General features: G+C 36.8%; 1 protein-coding gene across 2 annotated transcripts; it reads right to left on the bottom strand.

Annotated features, from left to right (window-relative positions):
- Positions 1–264: 264 nt before the first annotated feature.
- On the bottom strand, positions 265–17,460 carry LOC591647 (dual specificity protein kinase TTK). Of its 2 annotated transcripts, none has more exons than XM_030995157.1 (20): positions 17,365–17,460; positions 15,305–15,413; positions 14,622–14,847; positions 14,189–14,295; positions 13,786–13,926; positions 13,334–13,382; positions 12,456–12,548; positions 11,940–12,080; positions 11,307–11,627; positions 10,621–10,831; positions 9,616–9,714; positions 8,459–8,616; positions 6,702–6,856; positions 5,616–5,836; positions 4,102–4,278; positions 3,565–3,649; positions 2,745–2,851; positions 1,839–1,913; positions 1,221–1,457; positions 265–533 (listed from the first exon to the last, which is right to left on the bottom strand). In XM_030995157.1, the coding sequence occupies exons 2-20, from the start codon at positions 15,384–15,386 to the stop codon at positions 522–524; spliced, it is 2,697 nt and encodes an 898-aa protein (XP_030851017.1). In that variant the 5' UTR covers positions 15,387–15,413; positions 17,365–17,460; the 3' UTR covers positions 265–521. The 2 variants fall into 2 exon arrangements, with proteins under 2 accessions (XP_030851017.1, XP_030851016.1); XM_030995156.1 differs by having other exon boundaries at positions 267–533; positions 1,221–1,460.
- Positions 17,461–18,576: the final 1,116 nt, after the last annotated feature.

The raw sequence follows: 18,576 nt of genomic DNA, 5'->3' as shown, positions 1-18,576 counted from the left end.
GACTCTCCGGGGGGGGGGGGGGGGGGGGGGGGGGGGGGTGTGTTTCACAAAGATCTTAAGTTGAACTTATCTTTAAGTTGGACTTAACAAATATGGAAAGCCGTTATTTCAAAAGGCATAAAATGTTGAGTAAAATCATTTATATTATCTATTATCAAGGAGATTTCATGTTTTTCATGTGGAATTTATGAAAAGTCTAAAATACTTGATTTTTTCCTTTGAATACATTTTATTTTAAGGCTACAAATGGCTTTCCATACTGTTTAAGTCCATCTTAGAGTTAAGTTCGACTTAGGATCTTTGTGAAACACACCCCTGGTATATTTTCAATTGATTTTGCACATGATACAGTAGGCCTACATTATTTCTTCTCTTTGTCATTCTGTCCCGCTTCAGCAATCAATCGTCTCCTTTGGTATAGCAGCTCTAGAGTTCCTGCAACCTTCACAAATATCTTCTGCTCCTGCAGGCAGTGATCAAAGCTCATTCTGTAATCTTGTCATGGAAAGAGCTGCATATATTCAGGTGTTCATCTGCAAATGAAAAGAAACATAGACATAGGCCGTGTGATCTTCATTCATTATCTATTAATCATTCAGCAATATGGATAATCCAAGATACGTCTATGATATTAAATGACATGTATCATAATGTTGAACTTAATTTAGGTGCTTGAGTCAAGGCGCATTCATGTATTACTCAGCATGCAAACATGTAACATAATGATTGAGGTTCTAAATAGATAAATGAAAGGATAATCAGAAAACAACCTAAATCAAGTAGATTAGAATTATTCAAATTTGTATATCCAATCCAATGACATACCTGCTGACCTTCCACAGCGAAAATTAGGAATCTACTCAGCCAAAGTTAGGAATACATGGTAATTTACACATGCTTTTGTGCAGATGTTTTCAGAAAACAAAACAAATAGCAATCATTCCTCCAAAATAGGACCAATTGGCAGCTTTGCAATTGGGATTTCTTCAAAAATCGTATAGTGTGTGGTGAGCTTAAAGCCCCACCGCACTATTTTGGCCGGGAGGGATTAGACCTCGCTGTATAGTCACTGACAGGTGGTTGTCTTATCAAATAAGCTCTCAATTAACATAAGAAAAAGAGGATCATGAGGGACTATGGTCACTGATTAAGCATTCTTTGCTATATAGAGGGCGCAAGCAGCTATAAGTAGTGCAATGGGGATTTAAAAGAAAACAAACCTGTCCATTTTCTTGACTAGAACTGATGTCGTACTTGGGTGCTAGAGAGAGAGGCTTGAGAAGCGAGTGATGCGAGGCCATGTCTGAGGAGTTGATGACCCTCAGAGGGGCGCGCTGCTGGGACCGGTAGCCCCCATCATGACCCGATAACTGCCCCTGCTGGTGCTGGTGCTGGTGGGCGTGGGGTTGAGGGTGTGGCTGATGGGGGTACTGGTATTGTGATGGAGCTTGTGGAATCTGCTGTGGATCATAAACAACAGAACAAAATACACAATGAAATCAGTACAATTAGAACTTACAATATAGTTTAATCCTAATAAACATTTTTATGTTTGTAGGAGCTCTTTAAGTATTTGGAGTTGTATGGTATCTATGTGACTCTTTTCCAAAAGTACTCCTGTTTTGTATTCAAAGATTTCCTTTGTTTTTGCCGAATAAATAATAACAATAATAATAATAATAAATGTTCTTACAGTGATAGTAAAGTATTTTTATAGTTTTTTTAACCGGAGCTCTTTTTCAATTTACCCGAGCACCCTTGGAGCTAAATCAAACACCACAACTTTAAAATAGATTGTTATATTGAGAAATGTTATCACTGATGAATAGATAGGTTACCTGCTGTTGAGCATTGCCCTTCACTGCACTGGATATGTCTATCTGCTGCCCTCTACTGATCTGTTCCACCACACCCTGTCAACAAGTACAAGAGAATGATGTCAAATTCTTTTGCTGTTATGCCAGATTATAAATACCTGTATCTGAATTCTTATTCTACAACAAGGACACAGTACATCTATACCTTCCAACAACAAAAAAGGAACCTCTCAAAGTAAATATATGAATTCATTTTTTTTTAATTTGGGGGGGGGGGGGTAATGTTTTTTTTCACAGATTCCAGAAAAAGATAGTTACTATATATATAGGCTTCATAACACTAGTCTGAGGGCCCAAAATGAGAACAATGCCACCAAAACAGGCAGTTACACATACATGTATAGGACTAGGTGGGAATGAGTGACATTCTTAAAAATCCATTGAGGATTGAAACCAATTTCCTGCATTTTATGCTTTAGTAATGAGTCCTCCTCAATTACCCAAGTGCAGTTCACAGCAAAAGACCTCAAGCTTCATCTTGGTTTTAGCAACCTGTTCAATCAATGTAACAGACTTTCAGTTAAAGGGAAAGTCCACCCTATGCTATTAAGATGGTATCAATAAAAGCAGAAAATGAGACATAAGATCAGAGAAATTTTGAGGAAATCCAATAAAACACAAGATAAGTTATGGTCAGTGAAACTACAAGTTGGCAACCTTATGATGTACATGTGTATCTTTCAAGATCTAGTCCTATTTGCTCTGTACCAAAAGATTGTACAAGTACCCCACAAATAATTATTGTACAAAGACAAACTCTTCATAAGCCAAGAAAATAGAAATTTTGTGAATTTTCTGTACAAAACATATTGAGAAAGGGTGCTTGAAAGTTAGGACAAAAGAGTTGGCAGTTTGCAATGTGGTTACCTGTGCAAGTCTGGCTATACTCCTTGGTGAGTTAATCTGACTCTGACTGAGCTGGGAGACTAGGGCACTTATGTGCTCTGTGGTGAGGCTTGCTGTGGACTTCTCCGCTAAGTATATTGAAAGAAAAATGTTAACATTAATTTAGTAACAACTACATATAACAACATCATCATGAAAAATGAGGAGGAGGAGGAGGAGGAGGAGGAGGAGGAGGAGGAGGAGAAGAAGAAGAAGACACACAAAAAGAGAATAAGGAGAAGAAGAAGAAAAGGGAGAGGAAGAAGAATGATAGGAGTAGAAGAAGAAGAGGAGGATGAGAAAGAAGAACAATAACAATAGTGGCAACAGTGAAATTCATAAATAAAACAAAACTTATTGATAACTACGCATCCATATTTACCCAGGGTAGCCTCATCAGTATTAATATTGCTCTTACTATCAAAAGGGCCTGTTATTGTATTATTATCCCAGTTACAATGATGATAATGCACTCAAGCGTTCAAGGAAATTTTTCCTAGGAATTGACCCTTTCACTACACCTTGGTGGAGAACGGCAATGTAGAATAATGTCCTTCAAATCGATTATCAAGACCTGGTGGAAATATGTTTCTTTTAAGTATTATTTGTTTTTTGATGTAAATACTTTTTCTTTTTTTTTCATTCTCATACACTTTAGTGGTAACCTTCTAGATTGATGGACAAGTATAGAATAAATCTCTCATAATAACTAAAATTATTTCATGGGGTGAGGTTTCTTTTAATCAGGTGGGGTGGGGCACAGCTGCCAAACTTGCTGAAGTATGTAGAAGAAACCTTGTACCTGCAGGGAACGGTTTCTTCACATAAGGATGGTTGAGTAGCTCCTCTATTGACGGCCTCCTCTTCACATCTCTTGTTAGGCATTTCTGAAAATATATAAAAATCATTGAAATGAAGGGGTAAGCTTGAGTTCAGTTCATTATTGCTTGAGTTCAGGTCATTATTGCTGGGATTTTTTTCTTCTTCCTAGTTTGGAAATCTGCATGTTCACGAATACAAAGCAATGATTTAGGAAGAGTAAAACAGCAGGTAAGAAGTACAGAAAAACAGAAATCTAGCTAGTATTCCCTAAATATGTGCATATCACGAAGTGGGGCCAACAATATTTACTCTATAATGCTAGAGTTTGTTATATCAGTGATCTTCAATACAAGGATCCACTGCAATTATTCTGAAGTTCAGAAGAAACAATCTTTACATATGAAGAAGTATGAGCATGTATAACTTTTTCTTTTGAGGGGGGCAATATCCATACAACACATAATTTGTTTACAGTGAAATATCTTGTAATTAGCTAAATAATAGCAGTAATACATACTTTCATCACATCGAGGAGGAGTTCATTTTCAATCGGTTGGAAGTCGATGAAATGGTCAGGGTTGCAGATGGCTTGCATCTTGAGCAGCCGGTGCACAATGTGCTGGAACGGTGTGCGGCCGTACACCATGGAGTAGAGGATGCAGCCCAAAGACCACACATCACTCTTGCAGTTGATCTGTAACGGTGGGTAGGAAGATGAAAGAGTGTAAGCATGTAAATAAAAGCTTTGTCTCAGGTTCGAAACTTTGGGGGGGGGGGGGGGGAACTGATGGCCTCTCCTTGAGATGTCTACCAAAGTGTAACCCAGTGGCTGAGCACTTGCACAAATCTCCAGCATTAATGGAAGGAATACCACAGACTCAACATTGTTGAAAATAGCTGTTTTTTGTCATTTGAACATAAATTTGCATTAAGGAATTTACTGTTTCTTAATAAATGAATAATGGAGACTTAAAATTGCAGAGACAGTGAGACCATTAGAAAATTCTAAACTGTTATGTGCTGATAAAAAGAAGAGTAGAAGAAGAAAACGTTAACCCTATGTTAACTGGGGGGGGGGGGGTCAATTTGAACCCCCCCTGTAGAAATTTCGCGACTACTCCGAAACCGCGGCAGATATAAAATTTTCCTTTCACGACTTTTTACTTTCGAGTCTTACGCATCTTTTAAAACAATTTTTTCGAAAATCGGACCTACGGTTACAAGGTCACGTGACCTTTTGACTTTGCATGTCAGCCCGAAAATCGCTCATTTCATGATTTGTGTACAAAACATATGTAAAAGTCATTTTTCCTAAAAATAGATAAAACATGGTTATTGAGTCTTGTTTAAAGTTTAGATGTTTGTTTTGGGGTCAAAATAGTTGAATTGTAGTTATAAATGAAATAAAACAACAAAAACAATAAAATACATAAGTTAAAAAAACAATGAAATACATAAGAAATTATCAAAACAAGAGATAACATAAGGAATAACCTGGCTCTTCCAATTTTTTGTGTTGTATTATTATTCCAAATGGTCTAATAAATATATGTAGTGAAAAAGAATACTTAAATATGAATAATCTATGATTTATGGGCAGAAATGTGAATTTTATGACCTTATTTGCATAAATTAGCATAAATATGCAAATGAGTGAATTTTTCAAAAATTTGAAATTACCATAGTATTCTTTACACTTCACTTGACATGCATGCAAATTTTTGCGGCGATCGGCGGTGTGAAACGGCCGAGATCTTAGGGGGGGGGGGGGGGTCAAATTGACCCCCCCCCCCAGTAAAACCTGGTCTGAAATAGCCCAGTTAAGATAGGGTTAAAGCCCCACTGCACTACTTGTACCTCTATATAGCAAACAATGCCTAATCTGTGACCATTGGTACCCCATGATCCTCTTTTTCTTATGTTAATTGAGAGCTGATTTGATAAGATAACCACCTGTCAGTGACCATGCAAGGAGGTTTAATCCCTCCTGGTGAAACTAGTGCGGTGGGGCTTTAAGACAAATATTGCTACCTTGAGTCTAGGTTTCTTGTGTCCGTACTCGTTGACCTCATTGACCGGAGAGGTGTCTTGAATGGCCTCGGGAGACATGTAATTGAGTGTCCCGACCTGAGACTCCTTGACCACGCTGGTGTGGTCATTCTGGATGGCGTTGGCGATCCCAAAGTCAATCAGCTTCAGACTGGCCTCCACAAAGATGAAGTTGGCCGGTTTCAGATCACTGTGTACGATGCCTAGAAGCAATGGGGGAAGTGAATTATAATTATTACATATTATTACCCGTATCAGACATCTGAGCAGTGGTTTTACAAAATCATATTACACTTTTTGTAATCCTAAAAGAGATAATCAGTAAATATGAGACTATATTACTCTCTCATGAAAAGCCTATGGACTTTACGAGTTAAAAAAGCAGAACATAAAGTCTCATATTCACTGCGCCATATTGTGTCATTTTCAATGGGCATCTATTATGCATACGAGAACCTGCAAACTTTGCGCGCACTCTATTGTGATGCAATAATCACACCAAATTAGGTACACTGTTTGCAGTGTATCAATAATTTGGTCAAGCACTGGATGCACAGTGCTGGTTTGACAAAGTTTCTTCAGTTCTTTGAGACTGTCATGGTTGATTTATGTATTTGCTCTAGATGTCTGATTTTGATAACAATAACAATATTGACTGGCTTAACTTTCGGGAGATACCACATATATTGCCCTCACAAGACCCATATTGCCCTTGTCTTTGACTCGGGGCAATACGAGTCTAGTTTGGGAAATATATGTTGTATCTCCCTCAAGGCCAGTCCATATTATATAAAGAACTGACTCATACTGTGAGGCTTTGGATTGATCAGAATAAAACTAAATTGATTAAGTTTGTTGAACATCACACAAATGTTTGGTCCAAACAATGAGCTTTTTCTTGACATTTCTTTCTGTATATATTTGAACTATCATATTCTTCCATACCGACATAAAGAGAGAGAGAGCTTACAAATCATTTTGTAATCTTTACCAGAACTCAACCTTCTATAAACAAGCACCAAGAAAAAACTATTTCCTGCCATCAAGCCTGGTGACACAACAACCCACCTTCTTTATGAATGACATCGACAGCTTCCAGCATCTCCTGCCAGTAGCACCACATGTGATGAGGGGAGAGGTTGTCTTTATTCTTCTTGAGGAATGTAGCCAGGTCAATGGAACCGCATTCCATTACAAGGTAGATGTAGTCCTCTGTGAGCTCACTGAAAATATTTGGAAGAAGAAAAAAAAACTTGGTAAACATGATTTTGTCTCCGAGTTGTACGACACTTGGAATGTTGCCAGATCTATGGAACCGCATTCCATTACAAGGTAGATGTAGTCCTCGGTTATCTCACTGAAAATATTTGGAAGTTAAAAAAAATCTTGGTCTGAAACATGATTTTGTCTGGGTTGTAGGACACTTGCTTCCTACACTAACTGAATTCCTTACATTGAATAAAGATAAAGTTGAGTTCTGGTCATGCGATTGCATTGTGAAAGAAAAGGTGTGGAATAGATCAGAAAAGTTGATCATGTAGCATGTAAGTATTCGTGTGTACTGCAAGGTTCTGGAGTCATCGAAATCATAACAAATTTGACCCAGTCATGGTAAAGTAACAAGCCCTGTAAACAGAAAGATGTTTATTGGACTACACAAATGGTCTCGGGCCTGCTTACCTTGACCTCCTTATCTTTCTATGCGCATTACTCAGCCAGTATACATTTTCTACCAAAATTGTTTGACAAATGACATTTATTTGTAATCTTGAACATTCAGTGTAAGTTACGTTTGATTCTGTGAGAATTCATTTTCTTTTTTATCCAGAACTCAAGTTTATCTTTAACAATACCTAACCCTAAAATAAACCAAAAAACCCATTTGCAACCCGATTCTTTCAACAAAATAAAGCCTAGATTACGAACGACAAAGCAAATGTGTACACCGAAATGATAAGTCAGAAAATCTGCAAGGCCATCTAAATCTATCCAATCTAGACCATATCAAAATTAGTGTTGTAACATCATGGATATACCCAATTCCATTTAATCGCCAGTCAAAACCGGACGGTTTTCGGTTAAACAATTTTTTTTTTTTTTTTAAATTTAAATTATTATTATTATTTTATTTTTTTAAATAAATTTTTAATGATTATTATTTTTTTATTATTTGTGTTTTAATTGGAAAATCAAAAGAAATCACACTATAACCAAATAATGTACATAATTAGAAACAAATCACTGAACAAAAACAAAGACTTTACTGTCGGGCATGCTTTGGAACAATGACTGGGTTTCACTTTGTTTATGAAGCTAATGAATCTAGTACGCAAGTGTATTCATGTTTATAGCTCACGATCGTGATATTACAGAGGTCAGGATTTGGGATTTAAATGGCATCAGTGAAATATTGTGTATGTATTTCAAGGCTGGGAACTTAGTTTTTTACGCATCAACTTCTCAATCTACATTCTTGCAATTGATTGTTATCGTGTAGATTGTTGCTCTGCAATTCAACATTCAACAGTCAGGGCTGACTTATGATGACTATAATGTTGCCCAAACTTGTTTTTGTTCAATTATTTTGTCTCTAATTATGTACATTATTTGTTGAAAATGTGATTTCCTTTGATTTTCCTATAAAAAGAAATTTTTTTTTTAATTTTTTTTTTTTTTAAATATAAAAAAAACAGGTTAACGAAACCGTCCAATTGAAAACGGATGGTGCCATGGATGGTCGGATACCAGACGATTAAACGTTTGACTACAGCACTAATCAAAATAATGAATAAAAATACATGTAGTAAGATTCTTCGTCTACTTACTAGTCATGGAGGTGGATGATCCTTTTGAATGTTTTGAGTCTCGCTAGTAGAGTGATTTCATTCATGTAACTCTGCATGGCCATCTCATCAGCAAAGTCCAGCTTCACGTACTTCAAAGCCCACAGCTTCTTACTGTCTTCACTGAGAACCTGGAAAACCTGCACAAGATAGGAAGAAGGGTATGGAAAAGAGGTTGATGATATCAGTCATGTCATATCTCTTATGGAATACATGTGTAACTCTTGTCGTTATTCCCTATCCTTCCTATCTTGTTTTCTCTGCTATAGTCTATATCATCTAGACATCTACACACCATTGGATTACTTTCACTCTCTTGCTATACCTGGGAAATGTTTCACAAAACTTGTCATCAATGACAAATGACAATTTTTGTTATAAGCTACTGAAATCCTTAATCCTGATTGGATATCAACAGATTCGTCACTGATTTTTGTTATTTGTCATTTAAAAAAGGCTTTGTGAAACGGGTCCCAGTATATGTCTCTAGCTCATCATCTTTGTGTAAAATTGATTATTGTGTATCTTACCATTTTAAAAGTTATCATCATCATCTCATCTTTATCACTGTCTTTATCTTGCCCATTATCATCTCTTTCATCATCCTCATCATCATCATCTTTATAACGATCAATGTCATTATTTTCATCATGTAAAGACACATAGAAGTGGGCTCTCATGGGGAAATTGAAACTTTTCGGGTGTTTACCCAATAACAGGTGTTGTCAATCAACAGGATCAGCCTTCATTTTTTTATGACCAACTGGCTTTAAGCATTGCTTTGCCTTTTCCCCATATGGTAAACTCATCATCTAACATTTGCATCACCGGAAGATGAAGGCTTTCTGAGGCTCTCTTGGTTGGCCTATGGGTTTGCTTTGTGCAGACTTGTACACCCATTAATGATATTTCCAACAAGTCTGGTGTCAGCGAAGTAATGACCTTCTGCAGATGGAAACCAACAACTCTCTCCCTTTAAAGGCCATCTTTAAACGCCACACAGCGAGGTCACTGACAGGTGGCTATCTCATCAACTCAGCTCTCAAATGACACAAGAAGATTAGGCATTGTTTTCTATATAGAGGGAGCAAGTAGCTACAAGTAAGTAGTACAGTTGGGCTTTAAATCCTTGTTCTCACCTTGGATGAGCCACCTTTACCGATGAGTCTAATGATGGAGTATCCCTTGCCATTCACCTGTATCAAGTTCTTAGACTTGGGTTGAGGGACGGGGGCCACCTGTAAAGAAATGGACAAGAACTTTATATTTTTTTAAAAATTAAAGATTTGTCATGTAAGGATACTTTACCAGTTGATTTTATTCTTTGAGCTAGAAAAGAGACAAAAAGTGACAAAAACATGCCAATGTCCTTTATTTTTTGTGCAATATGGAGCATGAAAACATCTGAAAAGGAGGTGGCAGGCTTAAAATCAGGCACGAGTCTGAAAACTAATATGAATGTAATGAGCAAAGGACTGACATTTACACATGTGTATATAAATAAATCTAAAAATTTCTTCAAACCATTCTTTCCCTTTCCCTCTCCTTCCCTTTTTTTGGTGCTAAACAACAAGGAACATCCCATATTGAATGTGATTATGAACACTAAGTTTTCTATAGTGATTTGAATCTTCATGAAACTAATGTAGTCAAGAAACAATGGATAAATGAAGAACAAGATAAATTATATACACAAGCATGGAATGGGATGTAAAGACATAAGGGGTAAGTCTACTGGAAAGCAACTTGAAACACGTGAGTTGGAACGATTACATACTGTGTACAAGTACAAGATCTGACTTGATATTCACTAGTATCTTTTGGCGGCAAGACATCAATCTACAATTGCCACTCTCCACCCAGGTGAATGGTATAGGGAGCTGGTACAAGGAAATTCTTTGAACGCTTTAGCACCTTATCATGACACTTCAGCTACAACCAGATTGATCATATCATCCTTTTTATGAAGCGCAGTAGAGTACATTTGTATAGTGGCTGCAATATATCAATGGACATTATGATTTCTAAAGAACTAGACACTAATGAGAAACCCTTTGAAAAGATCTGTAGAATTCTCTGTGCATCCTCCAAATTGTATTCTTCTTGCCTTAAACAAACAAAAATTGACTATAGACATGACTCACCATCTGTGGTGCAGGTAATTGATAGTTGGGTTGCATGCCAGCAGGGGTAGGCTGCTGGAAAAGCTGTTGCTGAAGAGGTTGCATTCGTTGTACATCTACATGTGGCATGCTCATTTGTGGCACTGAATGTTGTGGTTGCTGTTGTTGCCATTGTGGTTGTACTGGCATCTGAGGATGAGCCATTTGTTGAACTGACATTAGAGGGTCATGTCTGCATGTGAAAATGGTATGTAAAAAAAGGAAAGAGTTGAATACAATAATAATGGAATAATAATAAAAGGTTTATGAAATATATAAAGAATGGCAAGAGCATGGACCCTTCGACTATAAAAATAAGGAAAAACATGGCTTATTATACAATGCCTGTATACACCATTGCTGAGTAAATATTATTAAATTTCAACATCACATAATCTGCTCAAAGTTTTAATTTAACCCATGGTTAAAATCTTCATTTACATAACCCATGATTTAAAATTAGCCCAAAATAAGCGTGACACAGTCAAAGGTCTAATATTTGACGCATTCAAGGCACGCTTAATTTGTGCTAATTTCAAACCATGGGTTATGTAAATGAGGGTTTAAACCATGGGTATATTCAAACCTCCTTTGTGAATTTGGGCATCTATGTTTAAGGGTACAATTTAACACCTTTTTTGCTCAACAGACCACAAACATACAAGTACCTCTGCATCGAGTTGGCCAATTGGCCCGGCACAGTCGATTCTGCCCCCATCTCAATGGTCCTCTCTTTGAAGGTAAAAGGATTCCTGTCCGTCTGGGTGAGATCCCTAGGTGTCGTCTGGACGCCCGAATCGCTTTCGTTGGTCTTCTCCGTGATCGGTGCTAGAGGTCCAGGCTTTGTCTCCTGGGGGCTGCACTTCAGTGGTCTGATGTCATCGTCATCATCATCGTCGTCATCATCGTCGTCGTCATCATCCTTGGATTCCTTCTTGAGCTGAGGCAGACTGGTCCTACTGACTCTCATCGGCATACCAATGTTACCACTGTAACATTACAAAAAGCATTTATCATCAAATATCCAAAGAAACAGTTACATGTACATAGTGAATTAGTAATATCACAAATATGAAATTTGAATACGAAAGAATTCTGTTAATTGTGAGTATTTTATAAGCATTTATGAAGCCTTTCTCAAAAGGTAGAAATATGTGTTTTTATGAAGTTCTAAACATCAATGAAGTTCAAATACATTTGAAAAATGGAGAAGAATTTGCATGACCTGATATGCATGTAAAAATGAAAAACAAAACTCAATTAAGTCAAGCTATTTTTAAATTGTCTTGCATCTCTTTTACCTTCTTTTGCGTCTGCTACTTCCAAAGACGCCAAACTTGTTGGCGACGTCGGGAGTCTGTAATCCTGAAAACCTTGATCCGGCATTAATGGGCATTGTGTCACTTTCATGATCACTATCACACTTTGGGTGGGAAGATATTCTGGAGAAGAAACATAGAAAACAGGGCAGTAAATAAAAAAGATTAAACAGAATAGGCAGTGCTAGAGTGGGTCAAAGTATTTATAATATATCCATCATGTAAAATAAAAAGCATTAGTTTAGGCAATGATAACTGTAAGTTAAGAACCCTTCTCTAGACTGTGTCATTATTTACAGAAATCAGTGTGTAGTAATTTAACGTTTGAAAATAAAGTACAACTCTGTTGTTTTACATTAATGTGCTTTGTATCTCTTGAGTATTTATATATCTCTATTGTACATTTCTGTAAAGAATATTGTATATATCGAAAGGCATTCCTACAATCATTTTGGGGGATGACATGTACATGTATGTTAAGCAGAAGAATTCTCTCACCTTGACCCAACCTCAGGTCTCCTGAAACTAATAGTGGTGTCAACATACTCCATGGAACTAGGCACATGGGGGGATATCTTCTCTTCTGATGCACTGCAGAACAAGGAAATGAAGGAAACAAGGTTAAAAATTGAATCATTCAATCATTTTAATATGTGGGTGGCAATTCCCACCCAAGAATGGTCTTTATTCTTTATGCATATGTTGGGGCTAAAGAACAGGGGCAGTATTCTGAGATTCATTTGATCATTTTATGTTAGTGAGATAAAATGCAATTAAAATTTGCGGCAGATCACCATTGATTTAGTTTTTTTTTAATCTTTTTTTCCTATTCTTTCTGTATGGATTTTGTTTGCTTCACATCTCATGAATGACATGTGCCATATGCATTATTATTGATCCTAACAAAGAGATCTTTTGTATTACTGATGCATGACATCATTTAGGCGCCATTTTGTTAATTTTTATTATTAACCATATTTCCATTATACATTGTCATTTATGAATGATATTTGATATGCATAAACTTGACGTCATGGGTAAAATTTTGGTCACACCCATGTCAGTGCGAACGCCAAAATTTGAAATTGGTCAAAATGCTTATTGGACCAATTTACTACACGTTTCACACCTTTTTGTACATTTAAAAATAGTCGATACCAGCAGTCAGAATGCGAATTTCATACATTGTGTGCTGTTAGCTAGCAACAATTAATGTGTGCAATTCGCATTCTGACTATTGAAATACAATTATTTATAACATGTATATAACAAAGTTGTAAAGAGGCACTTAAAAAAGATTTGTATTCTAAATTTGATTACATTATAATAATGGTCTATTTGAAATTGAGATGGTTGATGTTTCCCATGACACTTACTTGTGAGAAGGCTGTACAGGGGCTGGTGCTGCACTCATAGTTTGTGGTCCTGATAAAGAAAAACAAGACATAATTATCCTCTTATGATCTAAAATAAATTGGATAATTTGATTTTCTCCCTCTAAATTGATTTTCTCCATAAGCAGGCAGCCTTTCTGCACAGATCGATTTTGTACTGGTTTCAATGAGAATTTGATCTTGAAGCAGGTTCCGAAACTAGACAAGATATGGGATGGGATATATTGTGGTCGTTATACATTGTCAATTAAAAATCGGGGGATTTCCCACAAGAAACATTGGATCAGAAATATTGACTGCTGTCATTGAGCCGAGGCAAAATATGTGTATTGCAATGCACAGCTCAGAGACTTTGTATAAACAATAATCATTTTTTATCATTATCAATCATTATATTCATACATGAGCTGACAATGAATGAAGACATAACTGACCATCTTGTGACTCCATTGGTTCTTGTGAGTCTAGGAGAATGGGAAGTCCGTTCTTGACCCGATGGAGGGCCTCCGAGAGTCGGGGATCAGAGGTCACTTTGAAACCTTTCTCCAAGATGCCCAAACACTTCTTCATGTCACCTGTGGGGATTAAAATATATGAAATATATATCAGTCCATTGTACAGGGTTCCCATAGAAATTTGAAAACTAAATTCCATGACATTCCATGAAGCACTAATGTTTCCAGCAACATGTTCACAATCACATAAAAGAATGCAATACTTAGCATATGAATGTCCTGAATCTCTATGATTATATAAGACAGAAATGTTTATTTCACTACATGTTTAATGTAGGGTTAAGAGCAAAATGTAAGGATGATTATTAATTATCTCATTTACCATGAATTTCTTCAAATTTTGCTGCCTCCAAATGCACAATGGCCTGCTTCCGGACGTTGGCCCTGGCAAACTTGAACATCATGCGTCCGTCATCCACATCATGGGTTCTAAAAAACACAGAGAAAGAAAAAAAGTTTGAGTTTCATTTCTTGCTTAAATTGTTAAAGCTTGTCTGCACTAGTTTGGCCAGGGGGATTAGACCACCCAGGAAGGTCACTGACAGTTGGCTATCTCATCAACTCAGCTCTCAATTAACATAAGAAAAAGAGGGTCATAGGGGACCAATGGTCACCGATTAGGCATTGTTTTCTATATACCGTAGAGGGAGCAAGTAGCTACAAGTAGTACAGTGGGCCTTTAAATTGTTAATGTAAATACCTGATAAATAAATGAAGAAAAAAAAAATTAATAAAACACTGAAAGTGAAACCTACGCTTTGAGGTGAGCAAGCTTGATGATGATCCTGGCGTACGCCGGGTCTTCACAGTACTTGTCAATGGGGATCTGTTTGGTGGCACGGTTGAAGGCCAGGCTCAGGAATCGGTAGCGACTGGTCTCCTCTGCGTGTACCGTATGAGACTCCACCAGGGAGAGGTAGGCGAGCCATTCACAGGGTTTGTTGCCATGTCGTGCAAGCTCAGACATGCACTCTGTGTGGTCTGCGGGAATCATATAAAAAATTCATTGATCAATACGCTCCTAATTCTCTAAAATGAAAGTAATATTGATAATAATACTATTTTATATTTATGTCACATTTATGAAAATGAAAATAACATGTGGTTTGATTGTAATCAACACTGGTGGTAAAATTTCACTTTAAACTTTAAGACAAAAAAAAAATATTATTTTACCATTGATATGAGTTTTATACTAGGAAACAAAAAAAAATAAAAATGCAATGACATGTGATGAGATTTTATTCAACACTATTGGTAAAAATAAAAGTCATTCTATTAGTATTACATTAAAATTTAAGAACGTAAAAAGAATATTACTTTATTAGTGATTCAAGTTTTATACTATATCGGTAGTTCATTCAAAAATATTGAGAGCCATTTACTTACAGCGGCAGCCCAATGTTGTCAAACCCTGCAAATACAGAAAAAAACTTGCCTGTCATGCTGTGAAATCTTGCCAGACTGGTCAAGTTGCCAGTGGTGTTGTCCCGTGTATTGCCATTCATCATCTGAGCCATCTCCTCTCGACTCCTGAAGAAATATGCCTGGAGATTTCAGGCAATAACATGGCATGTTAATAAACATTACTGCATAATTATTAATAACATGCAATTGAATTCAATTCAATTATTGCATCCTATGTTATGAAAAGAATGTCCTGTTATCTTTTCTTGTAAATATGAGGAAAATTTTTTTCATCAATATTACAATAAATTTTAAAACTACAAAAGGGTGATATGAATTCTGATGTCACACTCACAATCTCAGGCAAGTAGGCTTGATCTATAGAATATAGCATGTGGAATAATATTATTGGACTAAGCATTAGAAAAAATATGGATGACGTCATCATGATCTTCCTTCATGCGCATAGAGTCTATAGGCCTAACATAACTTGGTACTTGGTAGGTTTCCTCCAAAAGACGCCGTAAAGGTGTTTAAACTCCAGGAAGATCCGACGTTGACGCCGCTGGAGTTAGGCCTAACAGTATGAAGGGGTGACCAAATTTCACAGACATTTTAGAGCATACAATGTATTACAAAATGTGATTTTTGATCTATGATTTCTCATATTCTACACAAATTTATTTATTTCAATTATTACCAAATTGACAGCAGATTTACTACAGATTGTTTTAACTAGAAAATTCATCGTGGAAGGATTTTGGAGATATTGCGATCTAAAAATTTGATGTCCAATTGTGTGTGCGCCCTGCATCTAAAAAATTCTAAAAACAACAAGACCTAACTTCAAGCTTCATGCACAGGGGTTTACAGTTGATTTATCAAAAAATGTGATCCATCGAAAATAAGGTACAGTGTAATATCATAATTTGCAAGGCAAGATATCATACAATCAGTTGGTACCGGTACCACTTTTTACTTACAATGTTGAAGATTGCTCTCAAAATGAAAATTTCCAGACCCTGGCTTAAGGCCTTATCGGTAAGTTGATAATTTTTCGTAACGGACGCAAATAAATGCAAAATTAAATTTGCTGATCTTTTGTCAATATTTTCACAATTTCGTTTCTGGGTAATTTTATGATCCTCTTTCCATTGGTGATTACAGATTTTTGAAATCTTACCTGTTACCAATTTTTTTAGAAAGCAAACTTTGGTCACGCCGCTCACGCGAGAACTTGGGTCACACCACCATATACTAACAACACTAGACTCTAGTACTATTAGTAACACTAACAATAACAGTAACACTAACAAGTAACAACAGTTTAAAATACGGCTGCAAGAATTTCAACATGGTCATGGACTAGATGGAGCTCAATTTCGATGAAGAAAATCCAGGAAAAAGACCCTCAATTTCAAAGTACGCATCATACAGTCAATCTGGTTAGTGCATGGAACCGATCTATATCGTCATTTAATAGCCTAGATCTAGACTAGAGTCTAGACATCTAAGTTAGATCTAGGTCTAATTTTCGAGAATAAATAAATGCATCGGATATGAATCCGCTAAAAATGAAATTCACTCATATTAATTCATATTAATTTGGGGCATTTGGGGCAATGTTTGCGAAGGTCGGCTTCTGTCTCTAAAGAGGGGAGCCGACCCTACCCAAATAAGAGGCTCACAAACGAAAGACACAGACATTTTCTGTTTAGAATCTAGACTGTGCCCGTTGCCGAATATTATACGAATCGCCTAGCGCTTCATTTGCCTTAACTCCGGGAAGCTCCAACACCGGCGCGCAGCGCGCCGGTGTTGGAGCTTCCCGGAGTTACATTTGCCTAAGCATCTCACAGCCAACGGCCGTCTCGTAGGACGCCGTACGCCGCGCCTGGGCCGTGCTAGGCCTACCGTTCCATACCTGGCATGCCCGAAGATCCGGCGTGACTTTCCTCGGGCATGTCTGGCATGTCTGGCAGCGTGTCGTTTACGCTAAATTTAGCGGAACTGTACATACAACCACAATTATCAACCAATCAACAATCGCAATAATTCATTATATTTATGGATTAAAATGCATTTACTTACCTGGGAACTTTTCAATAACAGAGGTCAGAGCAGTGCGTCAAACTTGTTTTTACGGCGATTTAAATTCACCACCAGCTGAAAATGTCATGTGACGTTCATAATGGAAGCTGATTGGTTGTTGTTAATAGTCTAGATGATCAGTCCGTGATTTTCAATTGTTGATGAAAGATGCACACACAAATACAATCCCATGCAGTGCCTCTAATCGTCTCACTATTCTTCTTGGATTATTTTCCTCCTAAATACTCCGAAGAAGAGTTTTGACTGGAGGTTTGTTATTATTGTTATTGTCAATATTCATTAATATCATTATCATAATTAATATAAGATCTAATTTAACATTATTATCATGAGTATCATCTTATTAGTGTTGTTATTACCATCTTGTTATTATTTATATTTATATTATAATTATTATTGTTGATGTTGGTATTATATTACTGTTACTATTACAGGGAGTGCAGTGTCCCCTCCCCCACTTTTTCAAGTTTTCCAAAAGTGCCCCCATATTTTTTTTGTACCCTAAATTAAAAGCGACTCACGAGCCCTCTTTTTTTCTTTAATTCCCCCCCCCCCCCCAAAGTTTATTTATAATTGATAAACATGTGATTATGTTAATTATAAAACTCATCAGGATTTGTTTTTATCCCCTATATAAGATGTCATTTTACACACTGCAACCTCACAAATCTTATCTTGTTGCTCGGTCACTATCACTCGCACATTAATATTCAGACCATCACACCCAACTGCAAAGTACGAGGCTAATTAAGCAGTATCTGGGACCATGTAAAGAGAGGAACACATATTGATATTATCCATAATGTAATCACAACCAAAACAATGTAGGGGCATATACCAATGTCTAAAAATGGTATATTCCCTCCGAGGTCTCCCTTTGTAGATGCCTTTTGTTCCAGAAGGTGCCCTTTTTTGTTGGTGCCCTTTTTTGTTGGTGCCCCCCCCCCCTTCCACTTCGGAAAAAGCTTTGCTGCTCCTGCTCCTGCCCCCATCTCTCTCTTTCTCTTTCTCTTTCTCTTTCTCCCTCTCTTCTAATCTTATAGATCGACAGACAGATAAAGGAAATTTAAAGGAGAATCATCTAGGGTTTGAATAACATGCTAACAGATATCATTTATATAGGGATATATATGTCACTCTCAGTGTTAGGCCTAACTCTATGTAGATAAATAAATTGTTGATAGAAATTGT

This window comes from Strongylocentrotus purpuratus, unplaced genomic scaffold (genome assembly GCF_000002235.5).
Source record: "Strongylocentrotus purpuratus isolate Spur 01 unplaced genomic scaffold, Spur_5.0 spur5_scaffold_21, whole genome shotgun sequence".
Lineage (NCBI taxonomy): Eukaryota > Metazoa > Echinodermata > Echinoidea > Camarodonta > Strongylocentrotidae > Strongylocentrotus > Strongylocentrotus purpuratus.
Note: the sequence above shows the minus strand (reverse complement) of the source record. Positions and strands in the feature narration are given on the sequence as shown.

What these genes read in the sequence shown, in the direction of transcription:
- LOC591647 (XM_030995156.1), bottom strand. Translation starts at nt 15,386, where the DNA reads ATGGCTCAGATGATGAATGGCAATACACGGGACAACACCACTGGCAAC. An exon ending in ACCAATGGAGTCACAAGATG is followed by an intron (nt 13,383 to 13,785) that starts GTCAGTTATGTC and finishes TTTCTTTATCAG; the next exon opens with GACCACAAACTATGAGTGCA. An exon ending in CCTGTACAGCCTTCTCACAA is followed by an intron (nt 12,549 to 13,333) that starts GTAAGTGTCATG and finishes CTTGTTCTGCAG; the next exon opens with TGCATCAGAAGAGAAGATAT.